At 48.3% G+C, this 23,445-nt stretch overlaps 1 protein-coding gene across 2 annotated transcripts in view; it reads right to left on the bottom strand.

Moving 5' to 3' along the window:
- TG (thyroglobulin) overlaps window positions 1-23,445 on the bottom strand; it is a 248,977-nt gene that overhangs the window by 168,246 nt on the left and 57,286 nt on the right. For both annotated transcript variants that reach the window (XM_072774560.1, XM_072774561.1), the window contains 5 exons: window positions 20,338-20,454; window positions 19,582-19,697; window positions 16,496-16,604; window positions 11,403-11,594; window positions 7,060-7,224 (listed from right to left, as the gene is read on the bottom strand). In XM_072774560.1, the coding sequence (XP_072630661.1) occupies window positions 7,060-7,224; window positions 11,403-11,594; window positions 16,496-16,604; window positions 19,582-19,697; window positions 20,338-20,454 (699 nt within the window). The remainder of the gene's footprint in view (window positions 1-7,059; window positions 7,225-11,402; window positions 11,595-16,495; window positions 16,605-19,581; window positions 19,698-20,337; window positions 20,455-23,445) is intronic.

Raw genomic sequence — 23,445 nt, 5'->3', positions numbered from 1 at the left:
TTCATGGAGTAGCAAGGAAACTTAGAGATGCTCTCCATCACCCAGAGAAGAACAGGGGCTCCACACAGGTGCACACAGGTCTAAGGCTGTGTTTGGGTCCAGAATGCACTAAACTGTGGTGGGGATGGAATTTCCTTACCCACTTTTTGTCCACCTTGAGGCAACAGAACCCTGTGGCTTCTAGCCTGGAAAAGGTGAGTCTTCACCTTATCCTTGGCGTTTGCTCATTTTGACACCATTCAATCCAATGGGATTCAGTTCACTTCTGCACTCGAAAAGTTGAGCATCTGGTAGATTCAGAAAGTCACCAACCGATATCTACAGACTGATGTGCAAATGTTTTAAATCGCCACAGAGAAAGTTGTAAGGCCTTGGGAGGCAACTGCCAGGTTTCCACAGGCATGCACAGAGGACATGGGAGTGGAAGGGATGGCACTGTCCTCTCTCTTGTCTTCCCCATTTCCCACCCCATTTCCATATCCACACTCAGCTCCTCCTACTTCTGGAGTTGGTCAAGGGCACTCACTCCTCTCAGAGCCATCCTCCTCCCTGGCATCAACCTCCACATCCAACCAACCTGTTTCCCAAACTGGTCTCAAACATACCCTGTCCGTGGGACCCTCCCTCTTGGCTTATCACAGTCTTTCATTGGTTCCCTAGACTCCTTCCCACCCCCCAGCCACACAGCACCAGGGTATCCTTTCCGAAAGGCAATTCTACCCTCAGTCTTGTGATAGCTACCACACATTTCAGAATTCACTTCTCTGGGACCTCAATCTTGGCAGCATGAGCGACCATGTGTCATCTCCAAGGGGCTTGTCTTTGCAGGCTTCCAGGCTTCTGCATCACTGCCCAGATATCCCCTCTCTGCCTCGAACTCTCACCCTCTTCCAACTGGTTAGCCTCTACTCATTCTTTAAAAATCAGAGTCAGCATCATCTCCTACTAGAAAGCCCCACGAACCCTCTGGCTGGGTTACATGCTCTTCCTCTGGATTTGTAGAGCACTCAACAAACACCTGAATCTTTAATCTCACACTTGACTGTCACTGTCCATTGACTGTACTAGAGCTTTCCAAGGTTGGGAACAGGCTTTGTTCCTCTCTATATCACCCACACCTGACATCATCCCTGCTGCAGAACTGCTGTTCATACATTAATAAACTCGAGGGATGAATGAGGAAAACAATGTAATCAATGATACTCAGAGCCCACCAAGCAAACACAGAGCATTATCTTCCCAAGCACAGGAAGGCTGGCCTTTCCTAATGCAGACTTCCAGCCCTTCACTCCATTCCCCAAAACTTTCCAGGCTCAATTTTGTTGATTGAGACGGGGCGCATAGAACTGGAGCAAACGTGATTCCTCCTCTTCCCTGTGAAGCAATATTTTAGGGGAAAACAGTTTTGACTGTCCAGATATTTGTTCCATTCCTTCCGTGACAGTTGAGTTAGAATATCCCTGTGACACAAACAGGCCTCCACACTCTGACTCATCACCTCTCTCTCCATAATCAAGGCAACAGGGACATATACACATTTAGAAGTTTTGGGGTTTGGCATGGAGCCTTGATTCGGAGGGTTGGTGGGTGTTGTGTGGTCTTGATTTACTTCGGAACACTTCCGTAGAGAGGTCATGTGCTGTGTCTGGGGTGGTTAGTTTGCGTCTACTGCCTAGGAGTGGACAGCATCCCAAACTAGAAAGCCCGGGTTTCAGAGTCCACCTCATATTCCTTTCCCTTCCTAAATAAACTGCATTCCTAAATCCTTGTCTCAGGCTCTGCTTAGTGCAAAACACATGACAACTATTGTAAATAACTATAACAGGGTCATCCTATTTGTAGCTGCCCAATGGATGGTTTGCTCAAAATGCATCTGGTGATGGTGGGCATCCCAGAGACATGGGAAATTTCTCCACCTAGCCCTCAGCACCCTGAGACAATGGCCCTCACTGATACAAAACAGACTCCTATGCTGGCGACAGATGCCAGCTATCAGCCTGAGCCTCACCACTGCCCAAAGCATGAAGCCTTTGGGATCCATAATAAACCCAACAGTGTTCTTCCAAGGCCTGTTTTTCCTGTCAAATGTTAAGTCCCTATGGGCATTAAGGGACATTTAATCTGCCTATTTTGCATTCATTTGCACTTCAAGACATTGTCAGAAAGAAGGCATAAGCAGTTCCAGAGCCTTCTAAGCCTTTTCCCTTAGAAATGAGAAGATGGATCCAGCCAGCACCAAATAGTTGAAACACCCAGAGATGCCCATTGGCAATTTGGGAGACACAGATTTTGGGTGGATTCCTCTCTTGGGAGAAGTGTCTAAACAGAAATCCGATGACAGGAAAGAGAAACCTCACAACCATGAAAAGCACTGGGCCTTCCAATTGGATAAAAGGGCCTCCAGGTAATTTGTAGGGTTGGTTGGTTTTGGTTGTATTTGTTTGTTGTGAACTGATATTTGGTTGGCTTAAAAAAAGAGGAGAAATGTACTGAAAGGGCGTTCTGAGTTCCATGAACCTTGGTCAGTCCACTCAGGCAGACAAATGAAACACTACCTTTGAGTTCCTGGTGCACAGAGACCACTCCGCCCACCTGGACCCCAGTGTGGGCCCAGCACCCACATCCAGCAGGCTCTCAGGACGAGTGATGGATGCACGAGCCCAAAAATCCCTCCTCTATAGCTATTCCTGCTCACCTCCACAGCCACACCTGACCTTCCCACTTTCCCTGGGGCTTTCTGTCCTCTTCTCCCCACAGCCCTTTAAAATCCTTGAAATCCTTGAAGTAGAATATGTGGTCTCTGACATGAACTACCCCATGTCTGGAGTAGAGCAAGGGAGGGGTGTCCACTACTGGACTCCTTAACTTGTTAGGACAACACAAGCAGGTAGCACCATGGGGTGGTGTGGGAGACAGCTTCCACCGATGGCTCTGGCCTCTGACACCTAAGGTCTAAGATCCCAGCTATGGCCTTCATGCAAAGGCAGCTCCTCTAGGTAGGACATGCCACAGCTTGGAACTGTGCTCTCGTGGGTAAAACTGTGAGGTAACCAGCTGCCTCGCTCAAGTACCAAAGGACCAGGGTGCTGAGGGGGGTGAAAGTGCTTTGTACAATGCAACATGGGTACTGATGTGCTTCCTGTTTGAATTTAGTGTACTCTGTTGGGCTGCAATATCCTACAAATGGCAAGCGAGTCACTTACACTTTATACATAAATCCTAATTCTCCATTAGCCAGGCCACCTGTTAGACCAGACTCTCAGAGGACCGGTGAGCTGGTCAATGAAAGCAGATACCCAGACTGGAAGTCCTACAAGGTGCCTCTGTGGGATGTGCCATCAAGGAGGCAGGGACTTGAAGTTCAGAAACGGTGCCTTAAACTACAGCCGTAGAGCACGTTAGCGCTTCATTCTCTAATACACAAAAAAGTGGAAACTACATCTGAAACTAATGATGTACTAAATGTTGGGTAATCAAATTTAAATTAAAAAAAAAAGTGAGCCCCCATTTTATAGATGGAGACCCTGAGGCTCAGAGAGGTTAAGTGCTTTGAGCAAGGCCACAGAGCTAGCAGAGAAAAGCAGAGTCTGTCTCCAGGATTTTCAATGCAGGCTATTGCTCCATAATCTCTACTATCTACTGAGAGTGCCCACCTTGTTCCGGGCACCACTCCCAGTGCTTCACCACGCATTCCTCCTTCAATCCTTCTAACCTCCCAAGGAGCCAAAGTCATCATTATCTGCATTTCATAACCAGGAAGGCCAAGGCCCAGAAAGGTCACATAAGGAGTAAGCATTTAAAATGGAATTTGAATCCCAGGGTCTGATTCCAGAATCTGCATTTTCATGAGCATCTAACCAATGGCTAAATGGGAAGGCAGAGGCTGGGACAGAGTTCATTGCTATTGTCCCCAGATCCTTCCTTTGTGCTTCAATCAGCTCTGTGGCCTCCCCTGCAGCTGCCTGAATCCACGGAATCCTCACTTTCTCCCGCTATCAATATCTGTTGTTAGAAAAGGGACTCTATCAGCTACTCACATTTTTTTTTAATTTTTTTTAAATTTATTTATGATAGTCACAGAGAGAGAGAGAGAGAGAGAGGCAGAGACACAGGCAGAGGGAGAAGCAGGCTCCATGCACTGGGAGCCCGACGTGGGATTCGATCCCGGGTCTCCAGGATCGCGCCCTGGGCCAAAGGCAGGCGCCAAACCACTGCGCCACCCAGGGATCCCAGCTACTCACATTTTAGTAAGAATTTAAACCATGTTTCTTTCCCAGGGACTCATTATACTTGAGGAGTGACCTATAACTGTGGCACGGAGCTTTTGTGCTCTATTGTTCTCAATTGGAAAGGGTGTCCTGGTCAGTCTGCATCTAAGGCAACTCCCAGTTTGGAACATCATGGATATACCTCAGAGTGCCTAAAATCCCCATCAAGGGGTGCGCTTCTTGTGGAGCCTGGTGGCTCAGTCAGTTAAGCATCTGCCTTCAGCTCAGGTCATGATCCCAGTGACCTGAGATCAAGCCCCACACTAGGCTTCCTGCTTGGTAGGGAGTCTTCTTCCCCCCTGCTCCTACCCTCTTATCATACATGCACTCTCTCTCGCACGTACACATGCTCTATCTCACATAAATAAACAAAATATTTTAAAAAACAAAGCAAAAGGTACCCTTCTTAAAGCTTTGCCCAATACCCTAAAATATACACATACCCACAGGGCATTGAAAGAAACCAAAAACTTCAAAAGTCATTTGGTAATCACTCCTTCTCAGGGAGGCCAGACAAGGACACATTCTTTATTTCTTGGGCACCTACCAAGCACATGCTCCATGTTAAGCAATTTACTCTGGATTTATTGCCCATGAATATATCACACATCTTTCTGCAAACGCTTGTTTGCTCACCCTGGGCTACCTCTCAGAATAATGGATACCATATGTTTACTATCCATCATATAAATAAGCAATTTGATTTTATTTACCCCCAAAAAAACTAAGCCTCATGGAATCCCACCTAATTAGGCAATATATATATATTTTTTTTTGTCCAGGCTTTGGTAAATATTCATTCCACAGATATTATGTATATTCTCTATGCCAGGTTTCATGCTAGATGGTGTAAAGCTAGAAATTCTAAATATACGGTCTAGTTCTTAAAAATAACAAAAGACAATGACAAATTTTTAAAAACGATAATAATATTACCTAACAGTAATTCTATGTGTCAGACCCCCTACGAAGTTCGTCTCAGACCTATTATCTGTAAGTGCCAATATCAAGAAGCAGGTAAGAACGTCAGCTTTGGAATCATACTATCTGGTTTCCAGTCCCAGGCTTTCTACTTAGAAGCTCTGAGCCCTTGAGAAGACTTTATCCATGTACCTCAGTGTCTTCAGCTGTAAAATGGGGAGAATTAATAACAGTGCCTCCCTCCAAGGAAGCATTGTGGCCAGGCGGGTTGGGGGGGGCAGTATGTGAGTTAGCAGCGGCCGGGGGGCCTCAGGGTAGTGAGTGGCTCATAGCCGGTGTGGTGGGGAACACAGCTATGATACTTTCCACTATCTCCTCCCACCTCACCACAGTCCTGGGAGACAGGTCCTCCCACTAAGCCATTTTGTAGACAAGCAATTAGGCCTGAAGATATTTCCTGACCTGCTCCAGATCACACTAATGGTGTCCAAAATGGGGATTCAACACCACAGGCAAACTACCAGCTGGCAGGTAAGAGCAGCAGGCAGGCAAAGGCACGCTCTCAGGGCAGTGCCCTCCACACCGCCCAACAGAGGAATTTTCAGGAATTCCTGTGAAGTTTTTCACTGGAGGAAGCACTGAACTCTGCAGGGTAGTCAGGGAGGGCCCCTTGGAGGTGACATTGAGCTCTCTGCCATTACAAACCTGAGAGTTGCCTTACACTGAGAAGCAGGCCCTGCAAACTTCTAGTGGCTTCCAGCTCTTGAAGGACCAACGTCTCCGAGAGATGGAAGCCTTCAAGGGCTCTTTGAACTTCCCTTAGTCCTCTTCTGTGTCCTGTCAGGCTGCCACCTGCAATGCTTTCACCCCTCCCAAAGCAGAGGGTGGGTTGGAGCCACATGCTGGCAGAAAAACAGAGAGGAGGTGAGATGGAGCCGGGCTTCGGCCAGCCTCACAGAGGAACCGGGAGTCAGGGATCTCCTGGGCCCCGTTCTCACCATAAACTCTGACGTTTCAGGTTGGAAGGTGGAAGGAAACTTCCAGGTCACCTAGCTGATGCTTCTCAAACTTCCCAAACTCAGCAGACACAGCACTACCCAGACAGCTGGCTAGGACAGATTCCTGGGGCCACCTTGGGGGTCTGGGGTGGAACCCGAGAATCTGTATTTCTAATGAGCTTCCGGTGATGCTGAACCCGCCGGTCCTGACCACACTAAGTCGTGCTGGTGTGGTCGGTCCCCAGCTCAGGACTCTTCCCCCGTGGAGCCCTGATGCAAGGGCAGGGCTGGAGGAGGCAGAGAGGAGATGTGATGGGCCACCGTGGGGCCTCAGGCACTGACGCCCATCCCTATAAAACGAGGGGGTGGGCAGATGATCTCGGGGTGACTTCTAGATCGAATGTACATAAGTTTGTGGGAAATGGAAGAGCTTCTGAAAGGAGGAGGAGGAGGATGGAGCAAGCTGAATAGTTATTTGCATCAACGGACCCTACGTGGTGGGGCTCACAGCCTCTTGCACCCCTATAATTAGGATGGGCAGTGCAGCTGGTATCATCAGCAACAGCCTACCTGCCCGGCTGCGAGCTCCCTCCAGCCTTGGGAGAGATGCTGAGAAGCTCTGGTTGGGTTTTATGTAGCACCTTTGATACCATTATTTTTTTCAGAAGTATAACCTTCTCAGGGTACAAAGGGGGTTCACAGGAGAAGACCCCACTGGTGAGGAAAATTCATTGTTTTTTTGCATTTAAATTCAATTAGCCAACATACAGTACATCATTAGTTTCAGATGTAATTTTCAAGAACCCTTCGGTTGCATAGAACACCCAGGGCTCACCATTTTGAAAGAAGTCAGGCGGCAGGCAGAGACTTACCCCCGAACTCCTGGCCTCCCAGACGCAACGTCGCCTGGCGGCTCCCCCGGTCGTATGTCACACCAGGACAGGTGGCATTAGCCTGGGCTTCAGTGGGGTCCCTCCAGTCTTTGACATGGCAAAGTAGGACATCGGGGGAGCTCAGCAACCCACAGATGATGGGCCCTGCAGAGTCACGAGAGGGAAGAGAGGGTGATGTGATGAAGAACAAGTAGGGCCCTTCTAGGGACCCACGTGGGTGCCCCGAGGGGCTTGGAGGGTGGGAACAGGTAACAACCCCTCGGGAGCACACAGGGACAGAGCCTGGAACTCAGGAGCCTGGTTTTCAGTTGGGTTCCTCTTGCCTGATAGCCCTGCACGTGTCATAGTGGCCAATTTGCAAAGGGAAGGCCACCCCCTTGCCTGCCCTGTTGAACCTCCTGCATTAAAGCTCTTCTTGATGGGTCACCAGCCATGACATCTTCAACAGCACCTGGGGTCTTAGTGTCAGAATCCTCTGGCCTCACTCTCTATCCACTACCCCACAGAGGGATCTTTTTGAGGCTTCTAGCAAATAAACAGCAGCTTCTCTCTCTCTCTCTCTCTCTCTCTCTCCCCTTTCTCATGCACACATGTACATGCACACCAACTTTGAAGGGGCTCAGAAAGGAGTACTCAGATTCCAAGTAAGGCTCTGTGAAAAACCACAAGCTCCGCAGCAATGGCCCAAGCTTCCCTATTAAGAAGTGAGCTCCTTGTCTCTGGATGCATTCAAGCAGAGGCTGTGGGACCACCTGCCCCCCCACCCCTTGCCAGGCCTGGGATGTGCAGAGAGAAATCTATAACTAGGGGAGGCACTAGACTATTTGTCTTGAATACATATCCTAAGTTTGGATACATGTCCCAACTGTTAAAAAGCTGCCTTGAAGTTATAACTTTGCTTGGTGTCAGGAAGACCCGTCCTGAGCTTACGGCACCCGGCAGTGGTTTCAGGGAGGGAAGGCAGGTAACTCAGATGCTTCAGGGTCTGTAACATGCCAGTCACTATGGTAAGTGCTTGAAGTATGTTAATCCCCTTGCAGATATTATTATTTCTGTTTTACTAGTGGAGAAACGGATTCTCAGATAAGTTAATTACCCAAATTTACTGAGATCTAGAAATTAGGTCATTTATATAAGGTCGATAAATAATCCCATTACGTAGTATTGTAGATTCCCCAGAATCTGAACACCACTAAGTAGTATTTTTACTCAGATTTTCCATTTTGATAAATAATCTCATTCGGTAGTATAGTTGTTCAGATTCTCCAGAAAAAAATAGGAAATCTGCCACCCATAACCCCTTCCCTTCTTTATCCTAATTTGTGCCCACGCCCAGAGAGAGTTTCTTTCTTTTTTTTTTTTTTAAGATTTTATTTATTCATGAGAGACACAGATGGAGAGAGAGGCAGAGACACAAGCAGAGGGAGAAGCAGGCTCCATGCAGGGAGCCCGACGTGGGACTCGATCCCGGGACCCCAGGATCACTCCCTGGGTTGAAAGCAGCATAAACCACTGCGCCACAAGGGCTCCCCCATAGAGAGAGTTTCAAACTCATCTCTCACCAATATTTCCCCAAAGTAGATGACTCAGATGTCTGGCTTATAAATCTGACATTTTGTCCTTCTCCCTCCCACTGGCCACTTTTAACCTCCAGGTGATAAAATATATATATATTAACAGCAGCAGCAGCAGCAGCATCTCTGTAAAAAGTGACCTTACAGATCCTCTGATTGCTGGTTCTCAAACCAGCAGCTTGGACTGATTCGATCAACAACACGGGGAGGGCTTTAAAAATGCTCGCTCCTCGGCACCGACCATGGAGCTTCTGACTCAGTGGGTCATAGGGATAGAGGGTGGTGACATGCGGGAGTTGGCCTTTATCAACAGCACCACAGTCCTGGTGCACACAGCTGGATTCCAGATTCCCCGACCTGGTGAGACCACTTCGTTTCATAATAAGGAAGCAGAAAAGGAGAAAGGCTTTCCTAGCTGAGATGGGAGGAGTGGCCAGCAGGCAGCGAGGGCCTGGTGGCGGGGGGGGGGGCTACCCCCTGCCCCCTACCCGGCTGAGCCTCAGCACCAGAGTAGCAGGGGCACCCGCTGAGAGCCCAGGGGAAGCCTGCCAGCCTCGGTCACACTCCCAGGGGCCGAGGGGCCACCCAAGTCCCTCTGAACCTCACGAAAATGTAGGTCCAGGAGCCTCCAGAAGTGTCCTTAATAATCAGTAGAGACAAAGCCACTTAGGAGTTGAAGGTTGGTGAAGGCAGAGCAGGGAGGGGAAGGGAGGGGGGAATCTGCCAGAAAGTTAAATGACTTTCCAGACCCTGGTAAAAAGACCGAGCAGGAGTCTGTTCCTGGTCATTGGCGGATCCGGCCAAAGCTTGCTGATTCCAAGCCCCGGCTCTGCCCACCAGACAAGCCTGGGAAAAACATCTGCCTGGTGTTTTAGGTGCGTCTCCAAGAGACCTCCAGTTTGTGAGGTGGTCGGTCAGCGCAACATAATTCACGGGTCGCAGGTTACACTTGGAGGGAAACGCCAGCGAGCTGCTAGCCAGGCACGTCATGGAAAGAAAAGGGATTTCGTGGGCTCCCCGTGTTCCATGGAACAAAATAATTCTTCCATATATGATTTTAAGGAAAATGAAATCAACCTTCCAGCTTGAAAAACCATATGGTTTGGTGAGTAATAGAGCACTTGGGGGGATTGTGGTGGCCTCACAAAAGGCATCCTGGATCCGAACCACCGCATTTCACACACGTATGTGTGTTTACATGGATGTGCATGGGTACGTGTGTGTATATCTCTATATATACGTATTTTTTCACCTATCTAAACACTAGCATCGATGCACAACATATAATCACAAGGCGCGAAATCTAAAAGGAATTTTAGGATTCAGCTCAGTCCTGGAGGGCACGTGATGTGATGAGCACGGGGTGTTATATGCAACTGATAAATTATTGAGCTCTACATCTGAAACTAATGATGTACTCTAAGTTGGCTAAATGAATTTAAATAAATAAAGAAAAAAGAAAAAAGCAAGAGATGCTGGGGTGGCTCAGCCATTGAGCGCCTGCCTTCAGCTCAGGTTGTGATCCTGGAGTCCCAGGATCAAGTCCCACATGGGGCTCCTTGCAAGGAGCCTGCCTCTCCCTCTGCCTTGTGTCTCTGCCTCTCTCTCTCTTTCTGTCTCTCTCTCTCTCTCTCTCTGTGTCTCTCTTGAATAAATAAATAAAATATTTAAATAAATAAATAAAATAAATACACAGGAATTAACTCAGTCCAGTGCAGACTCCTGCCCCACCCCTCCAACAAACACACTCTCTTGCAGCCCCACCCCCCTTTCAGTAAACACCTTGTTTGTGCTCTGAGCAGCATTCAAATCTATTGACAAACTTCCTTCCTCTTTCCACGATGGACCTCCCTCGCCTCCTCGGCTCCTTCCAGCTGCCGGGCCGCTCGTTCGCTAGTTTTCCGTCTTCTTCGAAAGTCCTCCCCGTTATGTAGGTGCTCACCAGGGATCGCCTGCTTCCCCCTACCTTCTCACCCTGAACCCTCTTCCCAGGAAATCCCACCCAGACCCGCAGCCCTGATACCACCTGAACACCAGGAATTCATGCATTTCTATCTCCTGCCCGGACCCCGCCTCTGAGCTCTAGACCTTGGTACCCAAAAGCTTAATCCACATCTTGTGAATGTCTTAAAGGCACTGCACGCTTAGCACACCGTAAATGGGCCCATGACTGTCCCAAATCCTCCTCTCCCATCACCAAATTTGACATCTGGTATCTTCCGTTATTTGCCACACAGGCAAGCTGTCCAACCAGGTGAACAAGTAGATCACCAAGAATGGTCTTGGACACCTCCTCCTTCTCCGCTCCTCATATCTATGGAGTCCTGTGGGTTTTGTCGGCTAAGGATACCTTGAATCTGACCCTTCATCTCCATTTCTACCACTGTCACCCTGCCCACGCTACCCACCCCCTCACCTGGACTGTGGGCGTAGCTCCTAACTGAACCCCACATCTACTCCAACTCCCTACCCGTTACCTTCTGCACACTCAAGCCACAGCTTCAAAATCCAAATCTGATTGTGGCATTCCCTCACTTAAAACTTTCAATAGCTTCCCACGATGCTTTGAATGAAAACCACCTTTGTGCGACATGCAGGGCTGCAGAAGCTCAGTGGTCACCTCATGCCCGCACCTCCCCACGCCGTCCCCACATTGTGAATCCTGGCTTCAGTGACCCTGCTCTTTCCTTTGTAAGACCATGAGTCCTGGTACCAGAAGGCCCTGGTCCTCACTGTCCCAGGCATTACCTCCTTGGAGCTGGGCAAGGATGAAGCCGTCACAGCATGAATCACGGTCACAGGCCAGCAGACAGAAGAGATGAGCCGCAGTCAGATCAGCTCCTGAGGCTGGGAATATGACGGGCCGGTACAGTCCAGAGAGCATGTTTTGGAAACCTGTTTGCTCGAAGCTCTTCTGACTTGTGGTGGTGAATTCTTGGCCTGGAGGAAAAGGCAGAAAAAAATGTTTTTAAAGATCCAAAAACCTTGCAGAGTTGACCGCAGTTTACTGGTCATATGATAGTGGACCCTCTGGTTGGACGAAGGGTAGTGTGAAGTCCAAGATGAGACCCTCGCTGCACCATGAAACTTCTGGATCGCCCATGCATGAAGAGTATGGAGCTCACCAGGCCCATGGCCCCAAACCTGCAGACCTAGATAGATGCTCATCACACCTTTGAAGCACTGAAGGGGGTGTGTGAAGAGGTGACACGTACGAATATTTTTATTATTACCAGCAAACATTTCTTGTGCTCTACCTGTATACACAGACATGGTGACTCATGCTCTGCCTATATGACTTCATTTCGTTTTCACTGCCCTGTGAGTTAGGTCCAGCCTACTCTGTTACCAATGTTTGTTCCTGTGGTTCAAACTCATGGTGGGGGACCCCGCTGGGTGGCTCAGCGGTTGAGTGTCTGCCTTCAGCTCAGGTCGTGACCCCGGGGTCCTGGGATGGAGTCTCGCATTGGGATCCCTGCAGGGAGCCTGCTTCTCCCTCTGCCTGTGTCTCTGCCTCTCTCTCTGTGTCTCTCATGAATAAATAAATAAAATCTTGAAAAAGAACTCGTGGTGGGCAGGAAGCTTTGCTGCTGTAACGCTGAGGCCACGCCGGTCCATCTACAGTTTTTCCAGCATGTCACTGTCTTGTGGCATCAACAACAGGTGACTGCAGCATGCACCAACAGCGGAGCGCGGGCAAGCCACAGGAAGCACGGGGCCGTACACAATGCCCTTCGGCCCACGCTCTTCCCCCTGCCCCAGACTGGCCACCTTCTTTGTCTTCAAGGTGGCACTTGTGATTTTCCCCTGCCCAATTCAGCAGACCCCACCCTTCCTGCCTCCCTCCCACATCAAGCTGTGTGACTCTTGTGCATTTACTGTAGCATCTCTTTGTGCTGGATTCAATCTATTTAAAAATTCTGCTAGCATTTTAAACAGGGTTGTGATCACGTCTGCCAGTCCTCTGGTTAAAAATGGCGAGGCTTGGGTTTCGCCTGTCCCTAACTCTACTTTTCCCATAAGCCCTGTTATTTTTAGAGCATCATTTTGCAAAGAGGAGATTTTTGCAGGGAGATATATATAGAGAGATAAATCTATAGCCAAAACATCTATCCTATTATTACGTCCATATCTCATGTAAGGAAAGAGAGTGAACACAGCTGATGGGGGGCAGAAAGGAATGAGGAATCTGTGCTCTTTGCCACCCTGAGTCTGACCCCTCCACCCAGCTGTTCACCAGGGATTAACCCACACTTTCTCCTAGAAATTGTGGAGAGGCTTAAAATGTAGAACCCAAGAATACAAGCTGCAGAATGAGACAGGCTTGAGTGCAAATCCCTGAAGCATTCCAGAGCCTCAACTTCTCCATCTGTTCAATGGGGGCAATAGTGTGTAGGCTTCGTAGACACTGAGTAGATGAAAAGATAGTCCATACACTGAGAGGCTGAGCAATGAGCCTGGCACTTAGTGATGCTCAGCAGATACTGTACAGTCTCCAGAAAGCCACATCTTACCCTAGCAGGGGTTCCCACCACCCCCTCTGCCCGACTGCCCTGTCATGAACTCTGCCTGCAGAGCCCCAGCCCATCCTTCACCAAATCCAGCTTAATATCAAGGGTCTATCTCCCTGATTGATTTTTTACAGTTAGAATTCATTTCTCTCTCCCTAGATAGCAAGGCTCTATCATCTTTCACCCTGTCCTTAAGGTACTCAGGACAGTGTCTGCTTCCCCCACCAGCCTGAGAGTCCCCAGAGCCACTTGCCACCAGCCAACACTGTAGTAGTCGCCAGGCATATGTGACCATTTCAGTATCTGTTTCAGCTCACTGACGTTCGTGTTGCAGCAAGTGCTGGGTACCTGGGTGGCCGCTGGGTATCATTTTGGACAGCAAAGGTTTATAGAACGTTCCCATCACCGCAGAAAGTTCCACGGGACAGCCCTGGACTGTAGGGCTCTCTCCCTCAGCAGCTCCTGGCAGCCTCCACATCACCCGGCACGGGGAATCTCATGCCCTGAGGTCTTTGCATGGCAGGAGCCTCCTATTCCTTTGGTCTCAGTTCCAACATCCCCTCCTCTGAAGCTCCTTCCCTGACCAACTGGCAGCAATGAATGTTCACCTTTCTTTCCCTCTTTAAATTGTGATAAAAATATATACAACACAAGATTTACCATTTTGACCCCATTAAGTGGATAGTCCAATGGCATTTAACCCTTTTGTGTTGTGGTGTAACCATCACTACCATCCATCTCTAGAACTTTTGCTTCATCCTAAAATAAAGCTCTGCACACCTGTCGAACCCCAGCTGTCCATCCCTGCCTAGCCCCCCGCCCTCGTAACCACTGTTTCACTTCCCATCACCATGAATCTGACTGTTCCAGGAAGCCTACGTCCGTCTTCATCCCACTGTCCTGTTTCATTTCATCAAAGCACTTTGAACCGTCCGAAATGATCTTATTGCTGCATCGACGGCTGTATCAGTCAGCGATTATGTTTTGTTCCACAGCTACGTCCACAGGGTATACCACACCACAGGTCAACATCTATGGGAAGTGCCAACGCCGAGCAGATCCGCACAGCGGTAATGGGGCAGGTCTGGGGGATAACTCAGAGCTCGGGGAGGTTGTGCCCTGACGTCCCCGGTTCCACCTTGATGGAGTGGCAAGATGCCTCCACTTTCTAGTCCTCATCTGTGAAACGAGGGGGTTGGGCTAGCCCAACTGGAAGGAGCCTTTGAGCACTGTCTTCCTTCAAGTCTGAAAAATCACGGGGCTGCTGCTCCATGCTCCAGGCCACAGATTTTAAGTGGGTGTCAACAGGATGGTACCAGAAGATGGATCAAAGGGCCCTGTGTTCCAGGTCACTAAAGGTCAGGTGCATGAATGGATGCATTTGCCTACCTATACCAGGTGCCACTGATGTGGGATATACTCAAAAAATATTCTCAAAAACTGTATATATTCCTCCTCACCTGTGACTTTTTGTCCCTACTTCATGGCATAAAAACTAAAGAAGTGGTTCCTGAGCAGAGATAGTGCTCATAGGCGAGGAGGCAGGAGTCTGAACGTCCCTTCGCTGTTTGCTATCTTAGGATGCAGAATGACTGTGTCTGTGTATTTTCTGCTTGGGGAAAAAAAAAAGCAAAACAAAACAAAACAAAAAAAGCAAAAAACAGGTCTGCCTTGATTTAGTTTGGCAGCAAGGAAGCTTCTCAATTTCCCTTGCAATCTTCCCCCAAGTATAAACTTTCAGGAGATGAGGACAAATAAGAACAAACATGAGAAAAAACTAGAGTTGTGTTTTTTTTTTTTTTTTTTTTAATGTGGAAAAAAGGCCAAGGATTAGTTTTAAAGAACATTTTGGGGACAGGTTGTTTGATTTTGGTTTTCCTTTTTTAGGAAAAAAAAAAAATCTCTATGCTCTGTTATCTTCTTTTTTTTTAACAGATTAAAAAAAATAATGATAATTGGAATAAACACTGGGGCAGGAATTCTCGTCATGCTGACCCCAGATGAGAGAAATCCCAGCTCTGCTGGACTCCACTCTCCCATGGGAGCCCTCCCCTGAGACAGGATGGAGGGATTTGGGGACTTGAAGGTGCAGAGACAAAGAGCCACAGGCATTTGTCCCTGCCATGGGCTGCGGACCGATCCCAAGGTCAGCCGAGGCTCAGTGCCCGGGCCGTGGCACTGTCTCCGCGAGCTGCCAGCTGTCCAGTAGCTGCTGGGATCCAGGCCGCCCAAGCTAGGGACCTGGGAGGCCACATGCCTGCCACCACCCTCCATGCCAACCCCTAGGTCTCAAGTCCGGCCTCCTGGGCTGCCTTCTGGTCCGCAGTCTTACCCCAGGTCACCAGGAGACATGTCAGCAAGGATGAAAAGGATCTCAGAAATCTCCTGCACCTGCTATTTACCCGATGCTGTGCACTGTTCTAAAAGCACAGACCTCCTCACTCCAGACCTCCCAATCTCCTTGGTTCACTTGCGACTCCTATTTTACTAGCGAGGACAGGGAAGCCCAGCGAATGTCGAGGGCCTTGACCAGATTGGGGTTGGCCCAGGCCGGCCGGCTCCAGCACCTCACCCTGAACCGGAGGAAGGAGGGCCAGGAGAGCAGAGCAGAGTCCCCGTTCATGGGGAACCTAGCCGAGGCCCAGGGCTCACCCTCTGCAGGGCTGGCCCCTCTCTTGGCCCTGATGGAGAGACGGCAGGAGGCCAGCCGGAGGGCAGAGGAGGGCGGGCTTCCCTGTCTCCGCTCTGTGAAGCCATGCAGGGGAATTCAGGCACACTTAGGTTCAAACCCACCTCCCCCATTTATCAACAGCATGACCTTGCAAAAGTCTTCTAATCTCTCTGAGCCTCAGTTTCCTTATCTGTAAAACAGGGGCGAAGATCGGGATCATAGGATCTTGCCTTCCCCTGAGGATTTCTGTGAGGGTAGATGAAGGATGTTTGGGGGAATGAGCTGTAAATTGTGAGATAAGATAAACATCCTTGTTACTCAATGCGTGGGCCTGGGGCCAGCAGCTTTAGCATCCCCGAGAGGTTATTAGAAAGGCAGCATCTGGCCCAGCCCCGATGTAGGGACTCAGCACCAGCATTTTTCAAGCCCCCCCCCCGCCAGATAATATGCATGCACAGTGCAGCTGCATGGAGGCTGTGAGCAGGGCTGGTGAGGGGCGAAGTGCCTGGAGGTTTGCACCCTTATGAGAAGGTCTGATGACCCCCAGAGAGGCTGGAGAGCAAAGGGAGGGGAGTGCGAAGCTCCAGGAAGCAGCCCCAAACACTGGTCAGGTAGGTTAAGCCACTGCGGCCCCCAAGCATCCAGCTCGACCAACCTACCTTTCTTCAGATACACAGCCGGAGAGTCTTGAGCCCCACTCCTCACTGTCATTTGGCACCTGAGGCTTCCGAAGCTGGTGGCCTCTGAGTTCCCCAACGTGTCCTGATGCTGGAGGTGGAAAGAGGCTCATTACTATTACCTCACGATGGTCATTTCAATTCAACAGACATTTATCAAACTGTGATCGTGGCTGAGGCACTGGGGCAAGATTCCTGGCCGTGACTTTCTCCCAGTTTTGGAGCACACAGACATGTAAGCAGTGAATTCCAGCCCAGAGTGTCGGCTGCAAAGAACACATCAGATTCAAGAGGAGGTAACTGGGATCCCTGGGTGGCGCAGCGGTTTGGCGCCTGCCTTTGGCCCGGGGCACGATCCTGGAGACCCGGGATCGAATCCCACGTCGGGCTCCGGGTGCATGGAGCCTGCTTCTCCCTCTGCCTGTGTCTCTGCCTCTCTCTCTCTCTCTGTGTGACTGTCATAAATAAAAAAAAAAAAAAAAGATTTAAAAAAAAAAAAAGAGGAGGTAACTGTAGAAGAGGGAATGGTTGATTCTATGGAGAAGGGAGAGCAAGACCATTCTCCCAGGAAAAGTGAATCTGGGTGGGGTACTGACGTATGGGTAAGAGTTCGCCCATTGGAAATTTAAAAGGGGGGATTTTAAGCAAAGGCAAAAGCAGAAGTGAAGCCAAGGAATTTGGTGGCGTTTTGAGGACTAGAGCCTGTGGTTCTTGGAGACAGTCAGTCCTGAGAGGTAGAGTGAGGGGGAGGACAGAGAGGCAGGGACAGTTCCTGGAAGTCCTGACAGGTGCAGCCTGTATCGGGTGAGGATCAAGGGAAGCTTCGTGGGCAGCCCCGGTGGCTCAGTGCTTTAGCACCGCTTTCAGCCCAGGGCATGACCCTGGAGACTCAGGATCGAGTCCCACGTCAGGCTCCCTGCAGGGAGCCTGCTTCTCCCTCTGCCTATGCCTGTGCCTCTCTCTCTCTCTCTCTCTCTCTCTCTCTCTCTGTGTCTCTCATGATTCAATAAAATAAAAATCTTTAAAAAAAAAAAAAAAAAAGGAAGATTCCTAAGCCAGGAAATGAGGCCAGACCTCCAAAGGCCTTGCCTTCCTCACTAATCTCCGATCTCTCTCTCTGACTCTTTCCAGCACTCGCATGGTAGCAGGATAAGTCTGTTCTTATCCATTTGTGTTTTGTTCCCTGTGTTTCGCCCTCCCCTCAAGGTCGCCCAACCAGCAATCTTCAAAGGGTAGGGGCTAAAAGCAAAGCTATCTGAAGGCAACTGCTCTTCTTCCTTTTTAGAAGACCTGAGCTCAGTGCAGGGATGATGGCGCCTGGGAGGGGAGAAGGAAGGGCCTCTGGAGGGGAGAGTCCTGCACTTCTGCATCCTTTTTTTTTTTTTTCAAAAGACATCAAACATGTGGGGTTGGGAGGGTGGTGGCAGAGGGAAAGAGAATCTTTTTTGTTTTTAAAGATTTTATTTTTATTTATTCACACAGACAGACACAGGCAGAGACACAGGCCGAGGGAGAAGTAGGCTCCCTGTGGGGAACCCGATGCGGGACTCAATCCCAGGACCCCGGGATCACGACCTGAGCTGAAGGCAGACACTCAACCTCTAAGCCACCCAGGTGTCCCAGTGTTTAACTTTCTACATCTTTAAAATGAACCTTGTTCTTTTTAACAGCAGCATACCAATCCATTGTATGGATGTATATAGATTATTTCACATTTTCTTAAAAGATTTTATCTGTTTAGAGAAAGAGAGAGAGAGCATGAGAGAGAGGAGGGGCAGAGGGAAAGAGAGAGAGAGAGAGAGAGAGAGAGAGAGAATCTCAAGCAAACTCCCTGCTGGGCACAGGGCCCAACATGGGGCTCGAACTCATGACCCTGAGGTCATGACCTTAGCTGAAATCAAGAGTCAGATGCTCAACTAACTGAGCCACCCAGGCTCCCCTTTATTTCAGATTTTTAAAGGACATGTAGCTGTGTTAGCTGTGTTTTGCAATATCACCAATACTGGTGGATTGCGTACCCATTGCACTTGCACCTGTGCAGAGGTGTGAGTGTGTGTTCACTGGCGACATCCCAGAAAGATCATGGAAGGTGGGCCTCTGAATTTTAGGACCTGAGCTAGGGTCTGCAGGAGCTAGAAAAGAGGTGGGATGGGGTGTGTCTTGGACTGAATCCCAACCACGTGCAGCTTCCTGACCTCAGACTCCTCATCTGTATCATCAAGGCTTGATTTCACAGGCTTCTGGTGAGGGTTCGAGAAGCTAACAGAAGACGCACAGTAGTCAAGGCAATGTTAGCTCTGCAAGTTTAAAGTTTAAAGCTTCCTCCCTCTGCTTCTCTCTCTGCCTATGTCTCTGTCTCTGTGTGTGTGTGTGTCTCATGAATAAATAAATAAAATCTTAAAAAGAAAAAAATAGTTAAACATTATGTGAGAAAATCAGGGTAGAAAATAATATAAGATATTAGCATGTAAACAAACCAAAAAAAAAAAAAAAAAGATGCTTATAAACACTTAGAAGTTTTCCAGAAGTTTCCCTGAGAAACTTGAAGAGTAAAAATGAAGATTTTCATGTGGTTAAGAGCTGGGAAGTTGGGACAACTGCTTTCCTCCGCATATTCTTCTGTCCTAATGCATGGTAACAGTGAAAATTGCCAGCTTTGACCTCCAGACCCAGCTATTCGTGTGGTTCAAACTAATATTTAACATTTTTCTTTTTAAGCTATAATCATATTTTACTTCTACCTTGGAAAGGAATGCCGGGGTCTGGGACTCAGAGAGACAGATGGTATTTAGGGCTCTGGACAATGTCCCATCATGCCCAGTACCCACACTTCCCGGCGAGATAAGCTGGCGGGTACCAGACAGGAGTGCTCCTCATTGACATTCCCTCTGACTCATGTGTCAGAAAGCGATCCTTCTCAGATGGACGCTCCTGCGGACAGCTGCGTCCTGAGCTATCCCCGGGCCACTGTGGTCCCCATTTCCCAAAGCCTGACATCCAGCCAGCCAGAGCATATCTGAGACAGAAGGGACGAGATGCAGAAACCCCACACAACTGCCAGGACTCACCTGCGCAGAAGTCGTGCAAGCGATGCTGTCACTTGTCCAGCCATAGAAATCACAGGAGACCTCGGATCCCGCCGTGGACACCGCGAGGAAGCTGCAGGTCTCATCCAAAGCACAGTCTGCGAGCACCATGGGCCCGTCAGCACCTGTCTCTCTCAGGTGATTCTGAGGACAGACGGACACACACCCCCACCTCCTGCCCCCAACACACCCAAGCACACACTCACCCCTAACATGGACAATAGTAATCTTCCTCGACTATAGGGTTATGAGATAATCCTTGTAAACATACACACTCAATAAACAGTGGTTGCTATGACCTGTCTCTAGCCTGGCTGGCTAAGGGACACTTAGAGTCATTTACGTGGTTGGTGGAACATACATTAAAATATTAGATATTTTGCTTCTATAGATGTCACTTTAATAAAATAATCAATTTAATTTAAAAAAATGTTCACAGACATGCTCTCCCAACCTGGACAAGTAAGTCTACAAGGAACCGACGGCCTTCATTTCTGCACCCTTACATTGGGTGCTGCATTGTTCTTGGTACATGGCGGATGCATTACCAACTTTGAAGTGAAGCTAAGAGTTAGCTTCACTTCAGAGTTGGATGCACGTTTGAGGAATCAATTGATTTACCAAGTGTTTTGATACAGTGTGATTTTTCATTATGGTTTCAATGGTTTTGCTCGATTTCTCTTGCCCAGGTCAGCAGAGCCTATTTCTACATGTGCCCACCTCCGCACCACCCCTTACCTGTCAAGCACTGCAGCAGGGGGGACCCAGAGCCAGAAACTTTGGACCTGCCCACCGCAGTGACATTGGCACTGAAGACCACCTTAGAGTCTGGAGCCTTCTCAAATTTCTGCATCACTGAAAGGAAAGCAGATTGATCAAATCTGATTCTAAAGGGGAGAGGATCTCTACGGAGAAGCCAAGAGAGAGTCAGGTCAAGAAATCACTTCCCGTTCACAGCCCTTGGTCACACAAATGTCCCCAGGAGGGGAATTCCCTTTTAAAACAGTTCCAGCACGCTGCCTCATATCTGATTCAGAGAGCTATGTGTTATCATGTCTCCTTGTGCTACCTCATCGCCAGGAGGTAAGGAGAAAGTTTAACATTTACGTTCTTCCCTACAACTCATCTTTTCTCATTGATACTGATTTTCTACCTAAATTTATATTTTCTTGTCCTGATCTTTGAGTGCTAATTATCTTGTGATTATTTTGTTGAAAATTTTCTTTCCATGAAGCAATCTTTATTCCTTCTGGAAAGAGGGAAGTTATCCTTTAAAAGACAAATAAAACAGGCGCATGTGGGTTCATGTAAATCTAAAGATGTGTCATGTGGCTCAGGCATGTTCATGATAGTATTTGTTTAAGTGATAGATCAGCATCTGTTTCTCTAGCTACTATTGACATGCCTGAGTTATTCTCTGGTAGGAATGAGAGTCCCACGCTGGGGGAGCCAACCAGGTGAGAAGAAATAAATATAAGATCTCAAGGTGCTGGGACTTGAAACTCATTCTTCACCAAGTGAAAAGAACTGCAGGTAACTCTCAAGGAATGAGACTCATTTCTGAAACCAAAGGTGCCCAGAGGTGTCAATGTTTTGCAAATAACTATCAAAAAGCATGCCCCAAAGTACACCAGGATTAGTTTTTTTGCAGACAGAATTATAAGCATGCACCTAAGCACCCATTCTCATACACATCTCTTGCTTTATAAAACAGACTTATGTCTGGATTGGTTTTTATCACGTCAATGAATCCAAGACCACCCAGAGCAACCTCTTCTCCACTTTCACAATAAGCTCAGGAAAAAAAGTTTATTCCTTTTGGGATAAAATTGGGAGAGAGGATGTTAATAAGAGAGAAATAGCATGTGTGAAATGTTCACAAATTCTTATATAGAAAATATTCTAATTTTACAAGGGATTCCTTCCATGTTGATCACTGAAGTCGCCAAGATAATGTGCTTAGCCCACACTCAACTCTTGTGCTCCAATCTCTTTATCTCTCTTTTTAAAAAATTTTTACACCCCTTGCTATCTTGTTTGTAAAGACTGCAGGCTCCAGTCCAGCAAACACCAAGCTATATTCAACCCTTTGTCCCTGAAGTTTAATTGGTATAAACAGATGCTCCCGACACTGTAGTAGACTAAACAAAATTTGACTGGTCTTTCAGTTTCCAACTGAAGCCTTCCCAGAGGCTGAAAATGCAGTCAATTTAGCACTTCAGTTAGACAATCTGCTGGTTTTTGCAAAAGGGACACCTTGATAATGAAGATCTTCATTTTATAGCGTTCTGTGAAGGAAGCTCATTGCCAAACAGAACGGAAACAAACCATGCACTAAATTGCTGATACTTTCATAGAATATGGAGTTAGCTGGCAGATTTGTAGCCTATTGGCATAATTTCCTACATGCTAAATTTTTACTTAGCAGATATTTATAAATGTCTTGGGAAAGCATAGAGGGTCAACATGAGTGCACATCATCATATTTGACCATGGCCATGTATGTGCCTGTCTCTTTTTTTTTAATTTTTTTAAAAGATTTTACTTATTTCTTCATGAGAGAGAGAGAGAGAGAGAGAGGCAGAGACACAGGCAGAGGGAGAAGCAAGCTCCATGCAGGGAGCTCAATGTGGGACTCAATCCCGGGTCTCCAGGATCACATCCCAGGCTGAAGGCGGCACTAAACCACTGGGGCACCAGGCCTGCCCACCTGTCTCTTTCCATGGCAAGGACAATGTTCCAAGAATATTTGAACAGCCGCTAGCTAGCACAGTGACAGACACTAGTTCCTGCGTATTACATGGATGCATTGAAGAATGAGTGACTGCCAAGATCGTCACAGCACCAGGAAGCTTGGAGAGAACATTTGCAAGACGGGGTGATCTCAGCAGCAGGCCTATACCTCTGGGCACCTGATGTACTGTATGAAGTCTTGGGCCTGGGTTGGCAAAGAGCAGAATTAGAGAACCAGATGTAGAATTAAAGGATTTTGAGCTCAATATATCCAGTGGCCAGGGTTGGTGAGTAAGCAACTCACTCTTGGGTAACCTAAGGGTTTGCCATAGGCGCTACAGAGATGTGGCGGGGACTGCCATGAGGGGGACATAGCAGGCAGTGGGGGAAGAGCCCAGCTCCAGAGTCGGCCCCCGTGCAAGCCCTGTCGCCACCACCCCTCACCAGCTCTGCGACCTGGCACACATTTCAATCTCTAAGAGCCCCGGTGTTGTGGTTGTGAGGATTAAACAGAAGAGCGTGGAAAAGCTGGTACGTAATAGCAATTCAGTAAGTGCAGAGTCCCTCTGCCCCCTGCGAGGACACCTGCCTAGCTGTCAGGGCCCCCAAACTGGCTGTGGGAATTGGGGTGGTGAGAGCCTCTCCCTCCCTGATGGCTTTTAGGAAATCATTCGGAAGAGGCCCAGATAACTACAGCATTTCATTCATTCTGAGGACAAGCACCAAGGACTGTGGAATAGAATAAAAGGTAAGATGCAGTCCTAGCCACAAAGGGTGATATTATCTAAGGAGGCTAGAACCCAGAGAGGAGGGTGAGGTATGCAATTTTACTTTATCCCAGGAACAGTGTGGAGCCACTGAAGAGTGGTAAAGGGCGTTACATAAACAGATCTGCCTTGTAGAATAACTGTACTGAAGCATTGTAGAAAAATTGTTGAGAAGGGCCACACAGGAGCAGGAGGACAATCCCCGGGGGTGAAAACCCAGGCCTGGACACAGCAGGTGGGACGGGGACAGATCTCCCCCCATGATGCAGTTGACCTCTACAGCCTGGGTTTTTTTCTGCGGGACAAAAGCCTCACAAATAGGACTGTAATCCTACTCCCAAAGAGG

The sequence above is a fragment of the Canis lupus genome, chromosome 14 (assembly GCF_048164855.1).
Source record: "Canis lupus baileyi chromosome 14, mCanLup2.hap1, whole genome shotgun sequence".
NCBI classification, from domain to species: Eukaryota; Metazoa; Chordata; class Mammalia; order Carnivora; family Canidae; genus Canis; species Canis lupus.
Note: the sequence above shows the minus strand (reverse complement) of the source record. Positions and strands in the feature narration are given on the sequence as shown.